The sequence below is a fragment of the Lampetra planeri genome, chromosome 34 (assembly GCF_965212315.1).
Source record: "Lampetra planeri chromosome 34, kcLamPlan1.2.h2, whole genome shotgun sequence".
NCBI classification, from domain to species: Eukaryota; Metazoa; Chordata; class Hyperoartia; order Petromyzontiformes; family Petromyzontidae; genus Lampetra; species Lampetra planeri.
In genome coordinates, this window is record NC_136140.1 from 658,815 (window position 1) to 677,187 (window position 18,373).

Consider the following 18,373-nt stretch of genomic DNA (forward strand, 5'->3'; position numbering starts at 1 on the left):
CCCATCCAGTTGCTGTTCTCTCGTCCGCTCGCTTAACCACTCACCCGCTCGCTCATTTGCTCAACCACTCACTCGCCCGCTCGCTAGCCCACTCACTTGCCCGCTCGTGAACCCACTCGTTCGCCTATTGGCTCAACCTCTCGCTCGCCCGCACGCTCACCGACTCACTCGCCCGTCCGTCGTGCGAGCTTCCACGACGCGGGGCCGTTGGCGGCGCTGCCGCGCCCTCCCTCGCCTGGCTGCCTGGCGACGCTTTGGCGGCCGCTAGGAATTTGCGCCTTCATTTCTGCCTCAGCGGCGGTCCGTGTGCGCACGATGCCACGTGCTGCGATCACTCGCCGGCTTGCGGGCACCTAGAGGTGGAGTCAGCAGGTCAACACGGCCAGCGATTCCACAACGTCTCGCCGTCTGCGGTTCGAGCCGAGCGGCCGCCCCGGTTAACACTGCGGGCCGGCGTATTACCCACAAACAGCGCGTCGTGTGCTTCGCGGTGCACGTGAGAGCTCCCCCGGTGGTTTGTGCAAGAGTGCATACTATGTGTGCCGACGTGACGGTAATAATTTACTCAATTTGATCGGTCTCTTGCTCACCTGGGTTAAAGCTTAGCATTCATCGCCTCCCTACTTCAAAAACTTGGCAGGACCCTCCTAAAAGAGTCATGAAACTTGGCAGGGCTTCCCAGGGTAAACAAGCGTAGTAATAAAATAATATTAAAATCCATAATAATATTTAAAGGTGTTGGCTCATTTAATGGATTGGCCTTTCCTCTTGCCATTCCTACATGTTCACTTTGATTCATCACCCCAGAAGAGGGAACCATACTTTTTCCTGGGGAAAACCAGCAATTCGTAGCCGGACGTTGGCAGGCGGTAGCCGGAACCCAATGGATGATGATGTTAGAGCCGGGTGGATGCAATGGCTCCTCTCTCGTCACACGTTTGCCTCCCCCCCCCGAGCCATCGGGCTGGCGTTTCTCAGCGGTGAGCTCCACGTGCACGCACGTGCCTCCCCCCGCTCGTTTCACCAACGTTCCTGCACGCTGGAGCGAAGCGCTTGGGGAGCATGTCCTCCCACTGGAGGGGGCCTTCATGCGTTTCCAACTCAAACAACGGGCACCTCGAGCAAACACGGGCGGCCTGCGGAGAGCACTGTTTTGCTTGCGTGGGGGCGAGGTGGTGGTGTCTGTGCGAGCGGTCTGTGCTTCCGAGGTTTTCCGGTTGGCACGGGGGTAGGGGGGGAGCTCATAATGGCCGTGTCCAAGAACTGGGCTTGGCACCGCTGAGAGTCTTGAATAAAATAAATTGGGTTCCAGCACCCAAAGATTAAAGCAGGACGAATATACAGATGTTGGTCTTCGCCCAGTGATCAGACTGATCGCAGCTTTTAGAAAATTAGTTTTGTTTTTCTGATCGAGGTTTTCCAATCCAGAGGAGGCGCACGTCGCATCGGGGAGAGGCCCAGCGAGGCCACCCTGGAGCGGCCGCTCCTGGCCCTGCGTGGGTCCTCGTGGTCGCGCTGCTGCTGCTGCTGCTGCTCCGTAGATCACCGATGCGCTGTCCGGCCGTGCCGTGTGTCGTCGTTCTGCGCCGTGTCCGACGTTTGAGTCCACGTGCCGGGAGCTTCAGAAACTGAACTACGGTTTCTGCCGTAAATTCAATTGGCCTCTGTCATTCCACAGTAGACGCTGCTCCTTCTTCTTTGCTCTCTCTATGGAGTGATTCTCTGCATGTCACCTATCCAGTACATTTATACAATTAAAGATAATTAAAATATTTTACCCTTCTTACAGTTGGCTAATTAAAGTTAGAAAAAAAATCTCAATGTGTACATTAAACAAAGTCAATAGCGGCTGAGCTGAGTATATCAATTTTGAACAAACGTCAAGGCTTCACCAAAGTGGTCAGTGGCTGGAGATGCAGACTCAGAATCTCAGCGGTGCGGCCTCCATGCTGATCTGACGGCGTTCATCAGTCCACTCGTGTTCATTTTTAGTTCGACTGAAGTTGTGCTTCTCTACGGAGTTTGCAAATCAAAATCTAAAAGTCTCTACCGTTTAAATGGAGCATTGGACAAATACTCGTATCCATTGCCAGCTCTGAGTGGCAACAATTCACATTCCTATGGCGCGGGCCAGTCTCTACTGGATAACCACCCTCGGCTTCCCACAAAGAGCGACTGATTAATTGATCTTGATTAGATTATGAGCATGACGATGATGACGCCTGTGCACACAACCTGGTTAAGTGGAACAAGCACTCAAACTGTTGGACGTTACGGCTAAAAACTTTTGTAAAGGCTGAAGGACTAAAACATATTTTAGTCCTTGGCTTTAAAGACCATTATTATCCATCAGCATTTGTTTAAGCAAGCAAGCCAGCCCTGCACCGGTTTTGAAATGTCTCGGTCTCATCATCAGCGTCAGAAGGCGTGTTAAACAACTGCTACCCGGGTCACTAGATGTTATTGGTGAGAGCACTCAGTCTAAACTATGGGGGCACTGTTCATTGAAAGATATAAAAATCCGCAGCAGCAGCAATGCTGCACAGCGAGCACTGGTGGGCTGCATTTAACAAAGGGCCACAACATTAGCGCTGTTCTGAGCGCAAAGCACGGGGGGGAGGGCACTCGGGGGGGGGGGGGGGGGCACTCGGGGGGGGGGGGGGGGCACTCGGGGGGGGGGGGGGGCACCCTTCTCTCTCCACCTTAAAAGCATCGCGCGCAGTAATTGAGTTGGCGCGGAGCCCGGGGCGAGGGAGGGAGGGAGCTGCGGGGATTAGCGGCGCGCCCTGCGAATCGCTGCCGCTGCTGCTCTTTAACTCATTTTCGGCTCTTACGGTGGCTGGCTGGAGTCGAGACTCCCCACAGCTTGGATGATGATTATGATGATTATGACGACGGTATAAGCACGTTCCAGCCTCCGGATCCCCAGACGCACACGTACATGTATGTGTGTTGAACTTCTTTTGCACCGTACGTAGCCAATCGTGCTATTCCGAAGTGCGGGGAAGGACAATGCGAGCACATCCACACGCAGACGGGGTGCAGCATATACACACATGCACGCGTACGGACAGACATGCTCACACGTACGAAAAAGACAAAGCTCCCCCAACATGGCTATTAGCGGGCACTTACGAAGGCACACGAGGGGGTGGGTTTCCAGCACCACGCCCGGCCCGCCTTTGTTCTCCCAAGTGCTGATGTGTACACGAAGTACCACGTCATTATTTAAGGCTTAGTCGACCTAGGGGAAGCCCAGGTCTGGTGCAGATAACCACTGTTATTGATCGTTAGCAGGAATCTAACTCGGGTGGTCGGGTTTGTCGTGCAGTGCACGAACCACTTCTACTGCTGCTCCCCACATGTACACACACTTACAAACATGCAGTCACATACACGCACGTACACGCACACACATACACGCACGTACGCGCACGTACACGCGCACGTACACGCGCACACACGTACACGCACGTACACGCACGTACACATACACGCACGTACGCGCACGTACACGCGCACACACATACACGCACGTACGCGCACGTACACGCGCACACACGTGCGTATGTACGCACGCACGTACGCACGCACAGGCACACACATGCGCACACACGTACACGCACATACGTACATGCACACACATGTATACGCACGTACACGCACGTACGTGCACATGCGTACGCACGTGCACGCACGCACACGCACGTACACGCACACACGCGTACACGTAAACACGGTCATCTCAAAGGAAATGCTTTTCAATGTAAAACGAGGTAAAGGCGCAGACCTGAAAGTGCCCGCTCCAGAGTGAGAGCCCACTTCCACGGGTGTCTGGCCTCCTCTTCCGCGCTGGCCGGATGTCTTGGAAGAGCTGGAAGTGCCCACACTTTACTCCACCACTTGCGGGACTGCCTCTCGACTCACCGCCGTGTAACCCATCGCTACCCCTGGGTGGATTCACGAAAGTTGCCGCAGCAGCAGCAGTAACAGCAGCAGCAGCAGTAACAGCAGCAGCAGCAGCAGTAACAGCAGCAGCAGCAGCAGTAACAGCAGCAGCAGCAGCAGTAACAGCAGCAGCAGCAGCAGTAACAGCAGCAGCAGCAGCAGTAACAGCAGCAGCAGCAGCAGTAACAGCAGCAGCAGCAGCAGTAACAGCAGCAGCAGCAGCAGTAACAGCAGCAGCAGCAGTAGCAGCAGCAGTAACAGCAGCAGCAGCAGTAACAGCAGCAGCAGCAGTAACAGCAGCAGCAGCAGTAACAGCAGCAGCAGCAGTAACAGCAGCAGCAGCAGTAACAGCAGCAGCAGCAGTAACAGCAGCAGCAGCAGTAACAGCAGCAGCAGCAGTAACAGCAGCAGCAGCAGTAACAGCAGCAGCAGCAGTAACAGCAGCAGCAGCAGTAACAGCAGCAGCAGCAGTAACAGCAGCAGCAGCAGTAACAGCAGCAGCAGCAGTAACAGCAGCAGCAGCGCTGTTTTAACTTCCCCCGGCAGAGAGGACTAAGCGGGGATGTCTGGAAGTCCCGTTTGGTAACTGCTCCACCTTGGCAGAATGTCTGTTTTCCGCTGCGGTGGTGAGATGTTAACTACCTCGCCTGCTGTACAGGAGGTCGTGGGTTCGATCCTGATCCTGACGCCTACTGCTGTATATTTGAAGTTTGCATGTTCTCCCCGTGGTCGCGTGGATTTTTCTCCAGGTCATCCGGTTTTTCCCCTCACATTCTGAATCATGCATTTAAAATATTTGGCTGCTATACATTTCCGCAATGAGCCACTTCATTGGGCTATGATTTGTGGCCAGGTCGCTTCTGAAAAGAGCTAGATAGCTCAGTGGGCCTTACCTGGTAAAATAAAAATAGTTTATAGTTTAATATTAGTTCTTGATTTACTCTTAAAGATTGCCAGTTGCTGCCACCGCACCCCGCCATCGCTTCCTTCCTTCTGCACAGATCCCACATCTGTTACTCATAACAAATGCACAATGTCTTTCCTGTATTCCCAGCTTTTTTATTTTAGCTGCCTGATAGTTAAATATAATAATAACAATAATTTACACTTGCAAGATGCATTTCACCCGTAGATCCCGATGCGCCACAGGCTATAAGCGATGCCGTTCAATTGTAATAATTTGCTTGAGTTTTAGGTTCATGTTTTGTGGTATTCTGCTGATAACAATGCAGGTGATGCTCAAATTATCATTCATGGCCACGTGTTCTGATGGTATTAAGCCACAGACAGCTTTGGACCTAAATTAACAAACATGTCACACAATATTTATGAGCAATTCTGTGCCGTGCCCGATAAGCGAACACCAAAATCGGACGCAGAATTCATTGTTCCGCGAGTAGACCCACCGCATGCAAGTTAACATCCTGGTCAGGTTTAAATCGGACTGTTCATCTGGGGTAGAATAAACTGTTCTCACTTTATGGGAATTCAACGTTGGCTGTCCAGTGGAAAAACTAGCCACCGCCATGGCAATGTGGAATTCCCACCAATGTCTCAGAGAGCAGCTTACAGAGATGAGCATCGGCCCCATACCCTATGCGACCAGGCAGAGCCTAGTTTACCCTGCGGTCTCTACCGCTGCGTGCAAAGTTGCGCACGTCAGCAAGAGGCGAGCCCTACCAAGTGAGTAAGAACTCTCCACATCCCCCAACATCTCACCCCCCCCTTGCTCCCCTGCCCACCGGTTGAAAATGGAACAGTCCTGGCTCCTCCCCTGGGCCGGCGCCTCTGGGTGGGTTCATCTTCTGCGTGCGGCAGGGCTGGTGGGGGGGGTAGAGATCTGTGTTGTGCGAGTCGGTGTTCAGCTCTCGCCCGTGCTGCTGCTGCTGCCGCTGCTCCCTTGTGTCCCCCTCCGTGCCGTGCAGGGCCAGGTCGAAGTGGACACCGAGACGGCGTTTGCGTTGACCGCGTACGCGCTGCAGGTGAGAGGCGTTGCGCCGTTCGTGCACGCGCACACGCACCTGTGTAGGGCCTCATCTGTGTGGGGCCGCCTCACCTGCCGGTGCTCGGCGGTGCTGGCCACTGCGTCGCTCGGCTTGTGTGGAGTCGCCACACCTGCTCGCTCATGTATGTTTAGTGCAATGCAATCATTGTTATCGCGAGGAGTGTGCCATCTGCTAAAAGCAAGCGCGTGTTAACTCTGTTCTGTCTCCACTAAAAAATAAACATTATATGTTAGTCCATCTGTTCGTTTTCCAGACAATTATTTTAACGAAGCATTTGATTAAAGTAGGCAAACTCTAGACTAGTTTTAACCTTCCATGTCTCATCAGCAGAGTCAGACTTGTTAAACAATTGCCGGTGGCTTTAACAGACGCTATTGGCAAGATCGCTCCATATGAACCATGGGACCCTGCTCAAAGCATAAAGCACTGCCATCTGGTTCAAGTGGATACAAAGGTGAATAAGATACGAGCAATAACGACGATCCATTTATGAGCGGAGACTTTTCACAGGCGGGAGTCCTGCTTGAGATGTTTCATTAATGTCTCACTGAACATTTTTGGAATTAACCAGATACTCCCAAACCACAAAAGGGTTGCAGTAATTCTCCGCGAACCACATCCTCGGTATGGAGACACATTTTTCGTGATTCCTATTTTGTGTTTATTGCGGTCTCAGTTGCATTTTTCTAAATCCCAGCGCTCTGGATGCGCAGTTGGTGGGACATCATTGTCGACGTGCTGTGATCCTCCAGATCTGCTGGGCTGTGAGATGGCCAGGAGATGACAGTGCAGCAAGTGGGATCATGACTCGCATCTGTAGAGCTGAGCTCTTACTCCTTGCGTGTGATTATTCTACAGCTAAACCAATTTATTTCTACATACGAAATAGTCCTTAAGGTTCAATTGGGGAGGGAAAATATAAGCAAGGCCGTTCTGAAAAACAAACCGGTACGGAGACTCAGTGACCATTCCTGAGTAAAATAAATGACTAGACATGCATGTCAAACATTGGGGGTGGTTAGTGCGGTGACCTGCATTTAGATTTTGGGCCACGGCTGACATCAGTGGCGAAACCGGTCCTGAGCCCAACACCCCCAGGACTGACACGACGTGGCGAGGCCTTGATCCAGCAGTCGATTGGCGGCAGGCGGCTGTGACGTTTTACTTTAATACACCATTGTGGTTGTTGTGGCTTTGTCAACCAGACGATCTGCAGCACCACGGCGATCATCATCACGTGGGTTTTGATGACGATACAAACGAGATTGCTCCTTGAGTAATCGGTGCGTAACGGAAGATCATGATGTTTAAACGCCCAGATCTTTAAAACTAAAGAAAACCCCACAATGGCCTCTAATAATTCTTATATTTCACCCCACAATGCCCATGTTGGGGCAAATGCATGTTCTGAGCTCCGTCTAAGCCACCGTTATTGCATGGGGCTTGTGTGGGGAGTTTCCCTCTGTCTGTGTGCAGTGGTGCTTCTGCCTTCTGTGCCTCTCTTGCAGACACAGCCACTCTCTCTGTTGCTAAAAGCCTGAGTTGACCTTTTTTTATAATGGCACTTATCCTTTGATGTTATTTCTTGGCTGGCATAGTTGTTTGGCAGCTGATGGAAATCCACCTTGCGTGGGAAAGATATTATCTTGCTTTTAGCATATATATAGGGCACAAGTCAAATGATGCATGCGATACAACGTGAAAGTGACCGTGAATTAGGTGTAATTATATTCCATACATGAACACTCAATAAGGCTATTGGCCGAACAACCCTGGCGGAGATGAAGAGTTATAGATGCTCAGTGTGGCGTTTCTGGGTAGAGATTTGACTGGAGGGTGCTTTCCATAAACAAACCTTGAGACCGGCAACGTGTTTGTACTGTCAGGGTTTATTTGGTTCGCTTTGTTGCGCTTAACCAGACTGCAAGGTTAAGTGGGATTTTGATGCATAAGGAGAGCGTGTATGTGATTGTGTCTGTGTGTGTACACATCTGTGTGTGTGTGTGAGAGGAGCGGTAGTGCAGCAGTTGGCGTGTCGCTCTACGAACCCGGTGACCCGAGTTCGAGTCGAATATCTGAACCGGTCTTGAGCCTCCACTAGATTGACTCGGCCTGAAATGAGTATCTGGTGTGGTGTACAGAAAACCTCAGCGCTGGGGAGACACAGATGGGTGTTAGCCACCCACCCTTTGGTGTTTCCTGCCGGCCTTCATAGTGCTCGCGAACAGCACTTGCCCTAACGCTCAGTTAAAGGCTATATGGGAGGGGGAGATATTTGTCTTTGTCTTGTGTGTTTGGGGCGGTGTAGTGGATCACGCATCGCTGCAGTGTCATCCCGGCAACCGAGGTTTGATTCCGAGCCATCTACAGTAGACTCAGCTGTAAACGAGTCCCTGGTTCGGTGTGTAACCGATCAGCCGTTGTGCGACGCCGCACGAGCCACGTGGTGTGCCTTGCCAGCCTTAATAGGTACCCGCGAACAGCACCCAGCTCAACAGTCTGTGAGGCAGTGACAGGGGAGCTTTGTTTCTCTCTGTGTGTGATGTTGTACGTGTGTGCTCGAGTTTGAGTGTTTAAATGGGGGGTGTACACTTGTGTTTGTGTGTGTGTGTGAGCGCGCGTGCGCTCTCATTTCTGTTTAACAACATTCCGTCTGCATTTAGACACAGTGCACACCTTTGTTCAATATTCACGTGTAAGGGCTGGAATGTATTTAGCTCTAGGAAATGGTTTGGTAAACTTTGGAGCTCTCTGAGTGGTTGTAAACTGATACCCGATGTCAGGAGATGGCTCGCGGGAGCCAACCTGAGCCAGCAACGCTGAGAAACCACCTTGGGTTCGACTCCTGCTCACCTGCCCAAGACGCATCAGTCGTCTTACTACGAACACACTTGTCTACCCACGCACACCTCGCTGAGTCGCAGGACTCATTTACAGGAGGGTCCTGCCAAGGTTTCACTGCAGGGGGGTGGGCGATGTTGCCGTGTATGGACGTTGAACTTCTTTCGCACCGTACGTAGCCAACGGTGCTAATGGGAGGGGCTGCCATGTGTGTGATCCCATTTTGGGAAATGTGCAGGACATGTTTCTGCATTGAGATGTTTGGCCAAGAGCGGTTACATTGTACGTGTTTTGTTGTTGCCAAGTTTGATGGTCTCGGCCAATGCAAACATGCTGCAAGTGAAGCACGTGTGTTTAGTAGACGCAAGATTAGACTCTGAAAGGGTTCCAAGGCGGGTTTTGTGATTCTCCCCTTGAGGGTCGCTCCACATTCGGTTCTGCCTTTGTTTGAGGGCTTCAGATTCGAACAGCACGCTTTGCGTTCGTACCGATATCTCCGTGTGCTTGTAAGCGTTCTCCCTTTGGGTGGTGTGTGTGTAGTAACCACGCACACACACGTGCTCATATTTCCTTATTGTAATCGTAATTACCGTAATGTCCTTTATTCGTCTGGCGGAGCTTCAATTCATCCAAACACTCCTTGCTATAAGAGCCTCGCCTTGGGATATTTCACCAATTTCTCTCTGCGCGTTATGCACTTGTGAGGACACAGACGGCACCCGGAGGGAACCAACGTTTGCCAGGGGGAACGCATTCAAGCCGTCCACACACAACAATGCAGCAACCCACTTGCTGCACTGCCACCTCCTGATCACTTGAGCGCACGGAGATCTGCGCGATCCGCCAGCCCACCCCACGTTTCTAAAAAAGCAAGGAAGATACGAACCCCGTGCTGCTCCAACGCTGACCGCTTTAACGCGATTGGCTGTTTCGGAGGCGCTGCTGCCGTTCAGGGATTTGACCCGCAGGCAAAAGTTTCGCGTTCGCCGAGGAGAGGAGAGGAGAGGTGGTGCACCCCTCGCGTGCGTCCGAGCGGTGACAGCTCAATTCCCCCGGGCGCTCCGAGATGCGGAACAACGCGGCTTTGCGGTGCGCGATGGTGGGGGCCGCTCTCGACTCCGCTTCACAACGGGGGGGCGGGGGGGCCCTTTGAGCGCGTGACCCAGGAGGCGCCCACAAAAGGACGTTTCGTCAATAGTTCATCAGCCGTTGCTTAATTTATGAATCTGGCTCAAGTGTACGGTTTCGTCTGCGCGCGCTTGCTGTCAGCGGAGCGTCCCGGCAGGCAGGGGTATCGCGTACGCCAGGTGTGGATGCCGCGTGTGCCTGGCTAGCGTGGGGCCTGATGCAGCACAGGGGCTGGGCGAGCTTCGCCGGATCCGCTATGCAACCCGTAGAGAGGGGGATTCTTTTAGTGTTGAGTGGCAGGAATGATGCCTGTTACTCTATTGGTCACTGTGCTGCTGGACTCTTTAACAAAGCAAACTAGAATATAAGCCTCAGGTCCTTGGAGTAAATGCTTGTAATGCTACAGCCGTGTTGTCTCAAGAGAAGCATTGGAGGAGCAGGTTGTGATGAGTGGGGCTTGTGTCCATGAGAGCGGAGAGTTCTGCCACCGCCACCCAGGGATGGGCTACCAAGGCAGGAAGGGCCTGAAGCCAAACGGAGGAACACCGTAGGGGTGGATATTGAAGTAATGGCGCGAGCGGGTCTCGTGGCATCGGCAGAATCGGCTGTGCTGCCCCTCCAGTCTGTGGCATGCCCCTCCAGTCTGTGGCATGCCCCTCCAGTCTGTGGCATGCCTACCTGGTGGCATGGTGCTGTGGGTGGGGCGCTCGCCTAGAAGCTCCTGGGACGTTTTGGGCTCAAGTCATGAATTTGGGGCGACTCGGCAGGTCTAGAGTTCATGCAGCACACGTGTTGATCTCTGCGTGATCCACCAACCCTGCCTCCAGTGTGCGGGGGTGGGGGGGATTGAAAGAGTGCCACTGTACCCAGATCTTGATGTGCGTTGTCTCGTGCGCGATTGCTGTATGTGTGCGTGTTTGCCGTGTGTGTTTGCATGTTTGCTATGTTGATGATTAAAACCCTTTGCTGTGTTTATTGTTTTGCAGGAGGCTAAAGGCGACTACACAAGGTATTTGCATTTCCCCCACCAGACATCTATTAACACTCGTTTCCGTGTTGCTGTGTGACCGTGTACCCACCGCACACCACTGCAGCGCTACTGCTTGTTTGCACGGGGAGCTCTCGGCGGCCCCGCAAGCGTGGAGGAGTTGTGGCCCGGCGTGATGTGTGGTCTCGCGTCTCTGGCACGGAGCTGCGATGACCTGGGGCAGTGTCAACAGCGGTTCGTTTCTGTGACGAGCTGGTGCGTTGACGAAGGTGCGAGAGCGAGAGGAAGGCCACGATGTGGCCAGCGCCCTTTGCACGGTGCCCTTCTCCACTGAGCCAGCGGTGGAAATTCGACATCTCCGTGGTAGGGGATCAGTTCACGTGGGAACAGCCTTTCCGTGTCTTTTGAAAAGTGGTGCTCCTGATAATTTTATCAGTCGCGGAGAGATGATTGGACGAGCCGACATCAACCAGGAATTGAACTTGCGATATAGCGATGGTCGAGCCAAGTCCTCTGACCACATGGGTGGAGGCTGCATTAGTTGGGGGGGTGGAGGGGGGGGAAAGCTTCGAGGCCAGAAGCCGCTATGTTGTTGCTATCGTTGAGTATCTCCGACGGAGGGGAATGATGACAAGTTGCGTGCGCCTGTGCGCGGAGAGGGCCCCGCGCGCTGTTTTGGAAAACGTCGCCGTTTAAATTGGCCGGTCTGACGTTTGTTTAAAATGAACGTCACATTCCCCTCCGCTGCCCCCCTCCTCCCCCCGTCGGCCCCCGGTGCTGCTGCAGATTAGTTTGAAGAGCTGGCTTGTCTCGTTGGAGAGCACCCACCACACCCACCGTGTGTTCCCCTAGTCGCAGGGAGAGGCGAGTGGACAGGATTTCATCAACAACACGGCCCATGCTTAAGTGGCCGTGTGAGGGATTCCACTGAAGGATGTTGGACAAAGACCCACGATAAGGATTATTGGTGATTAAAGAATGAGGCTTCATCATTTGTATTGGGGGTCTGGAATGCATTACGAATGCCTCAGACTGGGCTTAGACCACCAGACTCTCGGTTCATGAGAACCTGCTTTGAGCTTGGAATGGGATTTGAACCCAGGCTCTCACGATTGCTGGCTAATTCCACTGACATATGAATCGCAGGAGTATAACTATCCGGCCACGTCTTTGTTTTCAATATAATTTAAAGCGATGTAATCGATATTTGTCGACCATGGAAGGGAGATGTGTTACTCCACCGCCTTCCAATGTTGTGTGGCAGCAAGGCGACCACAGCCGCTGTGAGTGTGGGAGTTGTACAACTGTGTACACAGCTCCTCACTGGTGGCCAGTGGGAGCTCAAAGATGTCCAGATGTACCTCCCAGTTTGTTAACGCAGCTTTGAACAAAAAATGCAATTGTACATTCTTCTCGTGAAGTGCTTTAAAAAAATATGAAAACAACCTGGCGGTTAAGAACATGTGACCTTGGTGCTGCCATCATAATTGCAATGGAGACTCGGCGTGCGGCAGAACAGGAGCACGTGGTAAAGCTGCAATGATCGTCGCATAAAGTTATTGTGCAAGTACTGCGTTTAAGAGTCGAGGGTAAGCACAGTTTCCTGAAGCCCATCATCACTTTGGGGCTGACAAAATGAACATCGATTTTGTGGCAAGTCAACAAGCACTTATCCTGTGGAGATACAGGTCCCTTTCATATGAATGTGGAATTTTGACCCCTGGTTCATGGCCACTGACAGAGATGGACACCCCCCCCCTTCCCCCTCTCGCTCGTTTGAGCAAAGAGATACAAGTTTTGATTTTTAAAGTCGGTTTAAAAGCCCACTACTCGTAAGAGCCAAAGACAATTTGCTGACGGTTCTAGGAAAAGTGGGAATAAAACTACCCCTATCCAGCCTCCGTAACTGCCTTGTTTAATCGCCTTTGACGTAACTTTAAATATTTTGACACATTCGGCATTTGCAGTGTTTCACGGTGTGCCTTGCTCTGTCTGGCGAATTCACCGAAAGCGTAAAGTTACGTCGATAAATTTGGCTTACCGTGCCATTGGAGGAGTGGGGGGGAGACGTTGACTTTTGACTCGCCTGTAATTTGTACGTTGTGAGTTTTGTTTTGTAAGCTCGGAGTATTGCGTCATTAAACCCGCTCGGTGACGCTCAGTAAATATTTAATGCGCAGCAGCAACAGATGCACGTGGGGCACTGTATGAACGGGACATCAGGGCCGCTGCCAATAGAGGCTTTTGCAATTGCTGCTTTGAATAGGTAATGTCAATAAACGAAACGATTATATCTAGCAGGTGAAGCCCACTCAGCTATATAGCTCTTTTTTAGAGGCGACTTGGCCACGAATGATAGCTCAACAAAGTGGCTTTACATATGTGGGGATTTATAGAAGCAGCCAAATCATCTAAACGCGTGTTTATAAATGTGGAGGGAAAAAACGGAGGACCTGGAGAAAACTCTACGCCACCACGGGGAGAACATGCAAACTCCAAATATACAGCAGGCGTCAGGGTCTGGATCGAACCAACGACCTCCTGCATACCAGGCGAGGGAGTTAACATCTCGTCACCGCGGCCCAGTGGTGCTGTGGTAATGTGCTGCGAGTGGGGAGAGGGGCCCTTAGGTCACCCAATCTCCCAAACATCGCAAAGCGATCAACGGGAAAGACATCAATGGCAGGGATCGTAAGTCGTGGCCATTAAAGAATGTATCCCCATTGGGTTGTCAGCTACCAGGTACAGAACGAAGTGCACTGATACGAATCTGTTCTGCGTCAATCAGAAGGTCACCATTCATCCTGGTCACGTGTATGATATATGTCAACTTCCTGCATTTGCTCTGACTTGCATCACTTCTTCACTGTTTTACTACAGTTAGCTATTGTGTGTCGTCTTGACATACATTTGTATTCAAGGCAGTTTATGCACCCATGTGCTCGAACATAGTATTATACACATTCAGCTGCAGTAATTCTGTTGCCATGGTTTAACTGTGTACTAGGCGGGGCATGCTATGACCGTGCCGGCTAAATGAATGTGGTCTCAGCCTTGCACGGTGCAATTATCTTAATGGCAAGCCACTTGGCGGCAATGCAGGAGTTCACTCTGTGTAACAACAGAAACATCATGTGGAAGTATTGGCATTCAATGCCGACTTAGTGCTTCGCGAATCTTGGTCGGCCGGTCTTCGCTCCCATTTGTGTGTCGATTATGGGCAAGAGAAGCGTGGCTTTGAGTATAAGTCGAGTTCCGCGTGTATTGAACTTCTTCTGCACCGTACGTAGCCAACCGTGCTAATCGGAGGTGCGGGGAAGGACACCAAACTAAAAAACTCATAATGGAGTCAGGCAGGGCTGGCACCGTCATCGCAGCACCCGGCTCACGGTGAGAATTTAGCGAACATCATCATCCATCATCATCCTGGGGGTGAATAAAAGTAGTATCACTTTGTGGGGAGTAAATAGTGGTTATTGAAATAGTTCTTTTCCGAAGGAAAGACTGGCCCCCGCCATGGGAATGTGGAATTTACACCACTTTGAGGGCTTCCAAAGGAAATGAGCACTTCCCCATGTTCCTGTCCTCAGGGAAGACACTTCGAAGTTTTGTAGACTATTTATGTTCCGATGAATGGTACTGTATGTAATTTGAAGAGTTGTAATTATTTAAATGATTGCTGCTGTGCAGTCATATGATTTAAGCTTTGGGGTTGAGCCACCCAAATATAAACGTCTGTGCAAGTGCTAAGGCTTTGCAGGTGGCTGATGTCTCAGAAGTTTCATTCCCAAAGGCTTAAGCGTAAACAAGTACACCTCCAATGAAGTGTAAACGTTTGCACATTAATACGTGTTTGTTAAAGAGTTGTACGGATTAGGTTAAGGTTTTAAATGTGTATACAAACATACCAGTTTGTTAAAGTCCAGGGAGGGCCGGTTTATTGGCTATCGAACAAGAACGGGTCTGACGGCACGATGCAGTCAAATGCGCAATGGGTGTTACTGAAGAGGCGTTGTTAGCGGAGGGCTGCTGTAAACTCAGGGACAGGTGGGAAACTCATTCAAGTTGTTGTGTTAGGAGCCGAGGGTAGTTGTTGTGTCCTTCGCATGGTCTCTGGACGCACATTAACGTCGCAATAAAAGCCCAGCAGCAGTCGCGACACTGGGGGGGGTCACACCACATGGCCATCCGCGTGTGGGGTTTGTGTGTTTGCGCGTATTTCTGCATTTCTCTTGATCCGTGTCTTCACGAGCGGCCTATATGGGGACACTGGCTCCGGCCATAGGATTGTGGGAGTTTCAGCTCTGGTTGAGACTGCCGATGCAGATGAGCGTTGTTTGGGTAGAGAGACGATCCGTTGGAATCTTTATTTTATTTTTGATTCGCGCAGAGATTTAGCGTTTTGTCATCCATTGCTTTTGGAGGTAAAGGGTTGGTGGATCATCATCACACGTGTCTGTGACCTCTCTAAACCGACTGGGCTGTGAGGAGGCCAGGAGGTGGGGTTGTGGAACCAATTTGTGAGTTATCCCCTCGTAGGCGTGGGGTTTTCTCCCACATGAAAGAAACGCCGAAAGCAATTTTGTCAAAACACCTCAAGGCAGGACCCCTCGTGAAAGAGAAACTCGATGAGGAATTATAAAAAGATATAAAAATAGCAAAAACGCCACGATTACCCAGTAATGATTTATACACCTCTCAGGGTCCTCGTGAGAGAAAAACAATCCTTAAAGTCAAGGAGAGATTTCAAACGCCGTTGCATTGATTGAGCTTTCAAATAACTTGCAAAGTCCGGGCAAAGCGTCTCCCCGCTTAATCACGCACGGGCGCAGCGGCATTTCATCTCCGTGGGGCGCCCTGAGCTCGTGGTGGTGGTGGAAATTCCACATTCCTCCCGCACTTGGGTCAGTCGTCCGTCCTCAGCGGGGCCCGGCAACTAACTGGACCGCTCGCTCTCGCTCGCTCGCTCGCTCGCTCCCTCGCCGCTTTTGAAATGTAGCCGAGACGGGGGGGGGGGGCTCGTGCCCAGCGGGCCTGTTTTGCTTTCCAGCCCCCCCCCCCCAGCTGCAGGGCAGCGTGAATTTTCAGCTGCTCTCAATAATATTTCTGGAATGTAAGAGGCAATTGCAAACATAGGAGTGGGACAGAGGTTTGTATTATATGCGGGCCTGGCTTCGGAGGTTTTTTTTTATGGGGGGGGGGGGGCTGTGCTTTGCGCAGCATCGCTTGACCCAGGAGCGACGCGTTGGAAGTGCCGAGTGGAGGGCGCTGTCAGCGAGCGCCTGTCGGGGCCGGCACGGCACTCAAGGGGTGGTGGGGCCACAACGCCGTCCCAGCTGTTGGCCTCGGGCACATCAATGCCAACAGCTACCTTACCTGTTTCAGGCTGAGTTGCCCCAGGGAGACAGAGATGAGATTTAACTCCATTGGCAGCTGCTGCTGGTGCAGTGTGGGCAGGAATTGCACCTGGGCAGCTGCTGGGGGGGTCATTGTGTAGGCATGTGATTACCACCACGTATGTACTGCACTTCACGTATGCAGCACAGTGTACAAAAAACACAGCACACAGGGAAAACGCACCACGTCCAAGAAGACAAAGACCCCCACCTCCTGCCCAGCGCCGTTTGCGAGCACTGGGGCTGGCACAGGGCGCTCGGCCATGCACACGATGCGTGAACCTTGCAACTCGCAACACATTCACACGCGCGCACAGCATGTACAAGAAGACAAAGTCGCCACACACACACACGTCGTGTGCAGATACCATCCACAGACGTCACATGCACGCGCGACACACACGCACACACCGTACACACGAAATACAAAAATATACAAGGATGCATATACAAAGAGAAAGGTCCCCCGTGTTGCCTACATAGACTGTTGGAACAAGTGCAGTTAGCGAGTACCGATTAATGCCAAAACGGGGCTCAAACCAGCACCACGCCCGGCCACATTTGTCTTCCCAATGCTGATGTCTCCACTCGATACCAAGAACTTATTTAGTGTCGAGCCAACCTAGGAGAGGTCCAGGACTGGTTCTCACATCACATGCTTGGCACGCTAACCACTCTGCCCTCGCTCTTCCCCACGCACGCTGCGTTTGTAAACATGCACAATAACTCCAACTTCTTGGGGCGGGCTGGATAGTCGAGCAACATTTATCTTGGTCACAGCCAGGCCCTGTGTTGACGGATTAGCCGGTTTGTTTGACATTCGTTGGCATGCAGATGAGGCTCGCCCTGCTGGGATTGAGCCTCGCGAATGCTTCAGACCCCACGACGTCAGCGAGGTCACGCAGCAGGGGGGGCTGCACCCGAGATTAGGGTGGAGGAGTGCTTGAGCTCCGTTAATTGTGCCCTGTTATTTATCCCAGACAAAATGGCAACTATATTACTACTACTAGGACATCAGCTAGTATTATAGTTGATGTACAACTCTAATACTACTACTTGTACATCTAGTAGTACCTGCCAGGGTAGCAAGTCCTGCCAGGACTTCTCGACTCGCTGTGAGAAAGTCGCAAGTTCAGTCGACTCAGCCCACCCATCTCCTCTGCGATCATCACGGTTGGCTACATACGGCGCGAAAGAAGTTCAGCATCCGTGCGCACAACTGTGCGTGATGCCATCGACAGCTGTGGCGTGAACAGACTGGCGTCGCCATGGGAATATGGAATGTCCAGTTGCTGACTCGCGGCCCTTGCGCGGTGCAGGGAGAGACGGCGGCGGTGTTTACTCACCGCGGCTGTTTACTCACCATGGCTGTCTGCTCACCGCGGCTGTTTACTCACCGCGGCTGTCTGCTCACCATGGCTGTCTGCTCACCACAGCTGCCTGCTCACCACGGCTGTCTGCTCACCACAGCATCTCCCTCACTCTTATTTCACGTCGTTATCAAGCAACGCAGGCAGCGGAGGATAGCTCTGGGCTTGAGGGCCATGATGGGGAAAGCCGCGTTGATTTGCATTGCCTTGCTTTAAAAGATGCATTTTGTAAAAGCATTCCATAGTTGCTCATTGCGATAACAGAATAATTAATTTGTTTTAAGGATCGTGAGTGTAGGCCTAGCCCTTCCGTTCCAAGTGTAAACTGTGCCCCAGGTTGACTCTGTGTTCCCTAATCGGCATTTGAAGTGTTCTCATCGTTATTTGGAAATGATCGGTGTAATATAAACTCTGATACCTCGCTGCCAAGATCATCGTCGACCCTTTAAATACAAATCCCACCCTGGGTGAGGTGGAACTCGGCGCCGGTGGTGACCCCTGACCCAGTGATGGAGATTGCACGTTCCCATTGACGCCACGGTTCTCTCTATGGGATGACTACTGTTGGCTTGCCACTACCTAGTACTCGTTTTAACGACCACGAAGGGACGCTGGGCCGAGTCATTCCTCGGTCGGGATTTAAACTCGCAGCCTTCCGATTGTGAGTGGAGCACCCTGAGCAGTATCGTGCTGCGA

General features: G+C 51.9%; 1 protein-coding gene across 3 annotated transcripts in view; it reads left to right on the plus strand.

Moving 5' to 3' along the window:
- LOC144730013 (FERM domain-containing protein 4A-like) overlaps positions 1-18,373 on the plus strand; it is a 116,629-nt gene that overhangs the window by 51,683 nt on the left and 46,573 nt on the right. For all 3 annotated transcript variants that reach the window (XM_078610455.1, XM_078610456.1, XM_078610457.1), the window contains exons 6-7: positions 5,874-5,930; positions 10,910-10,932. In XM_078610455.1, the coding sequence (XP_078466581.1) occupies positions 5,874-5,930; positions 10,910-10,932 (80 nt within the window). The remainder of the gene's footprint in view (positions 1-5,873; positions 5,931-10,909; positions 10,933-18,373) is intronic.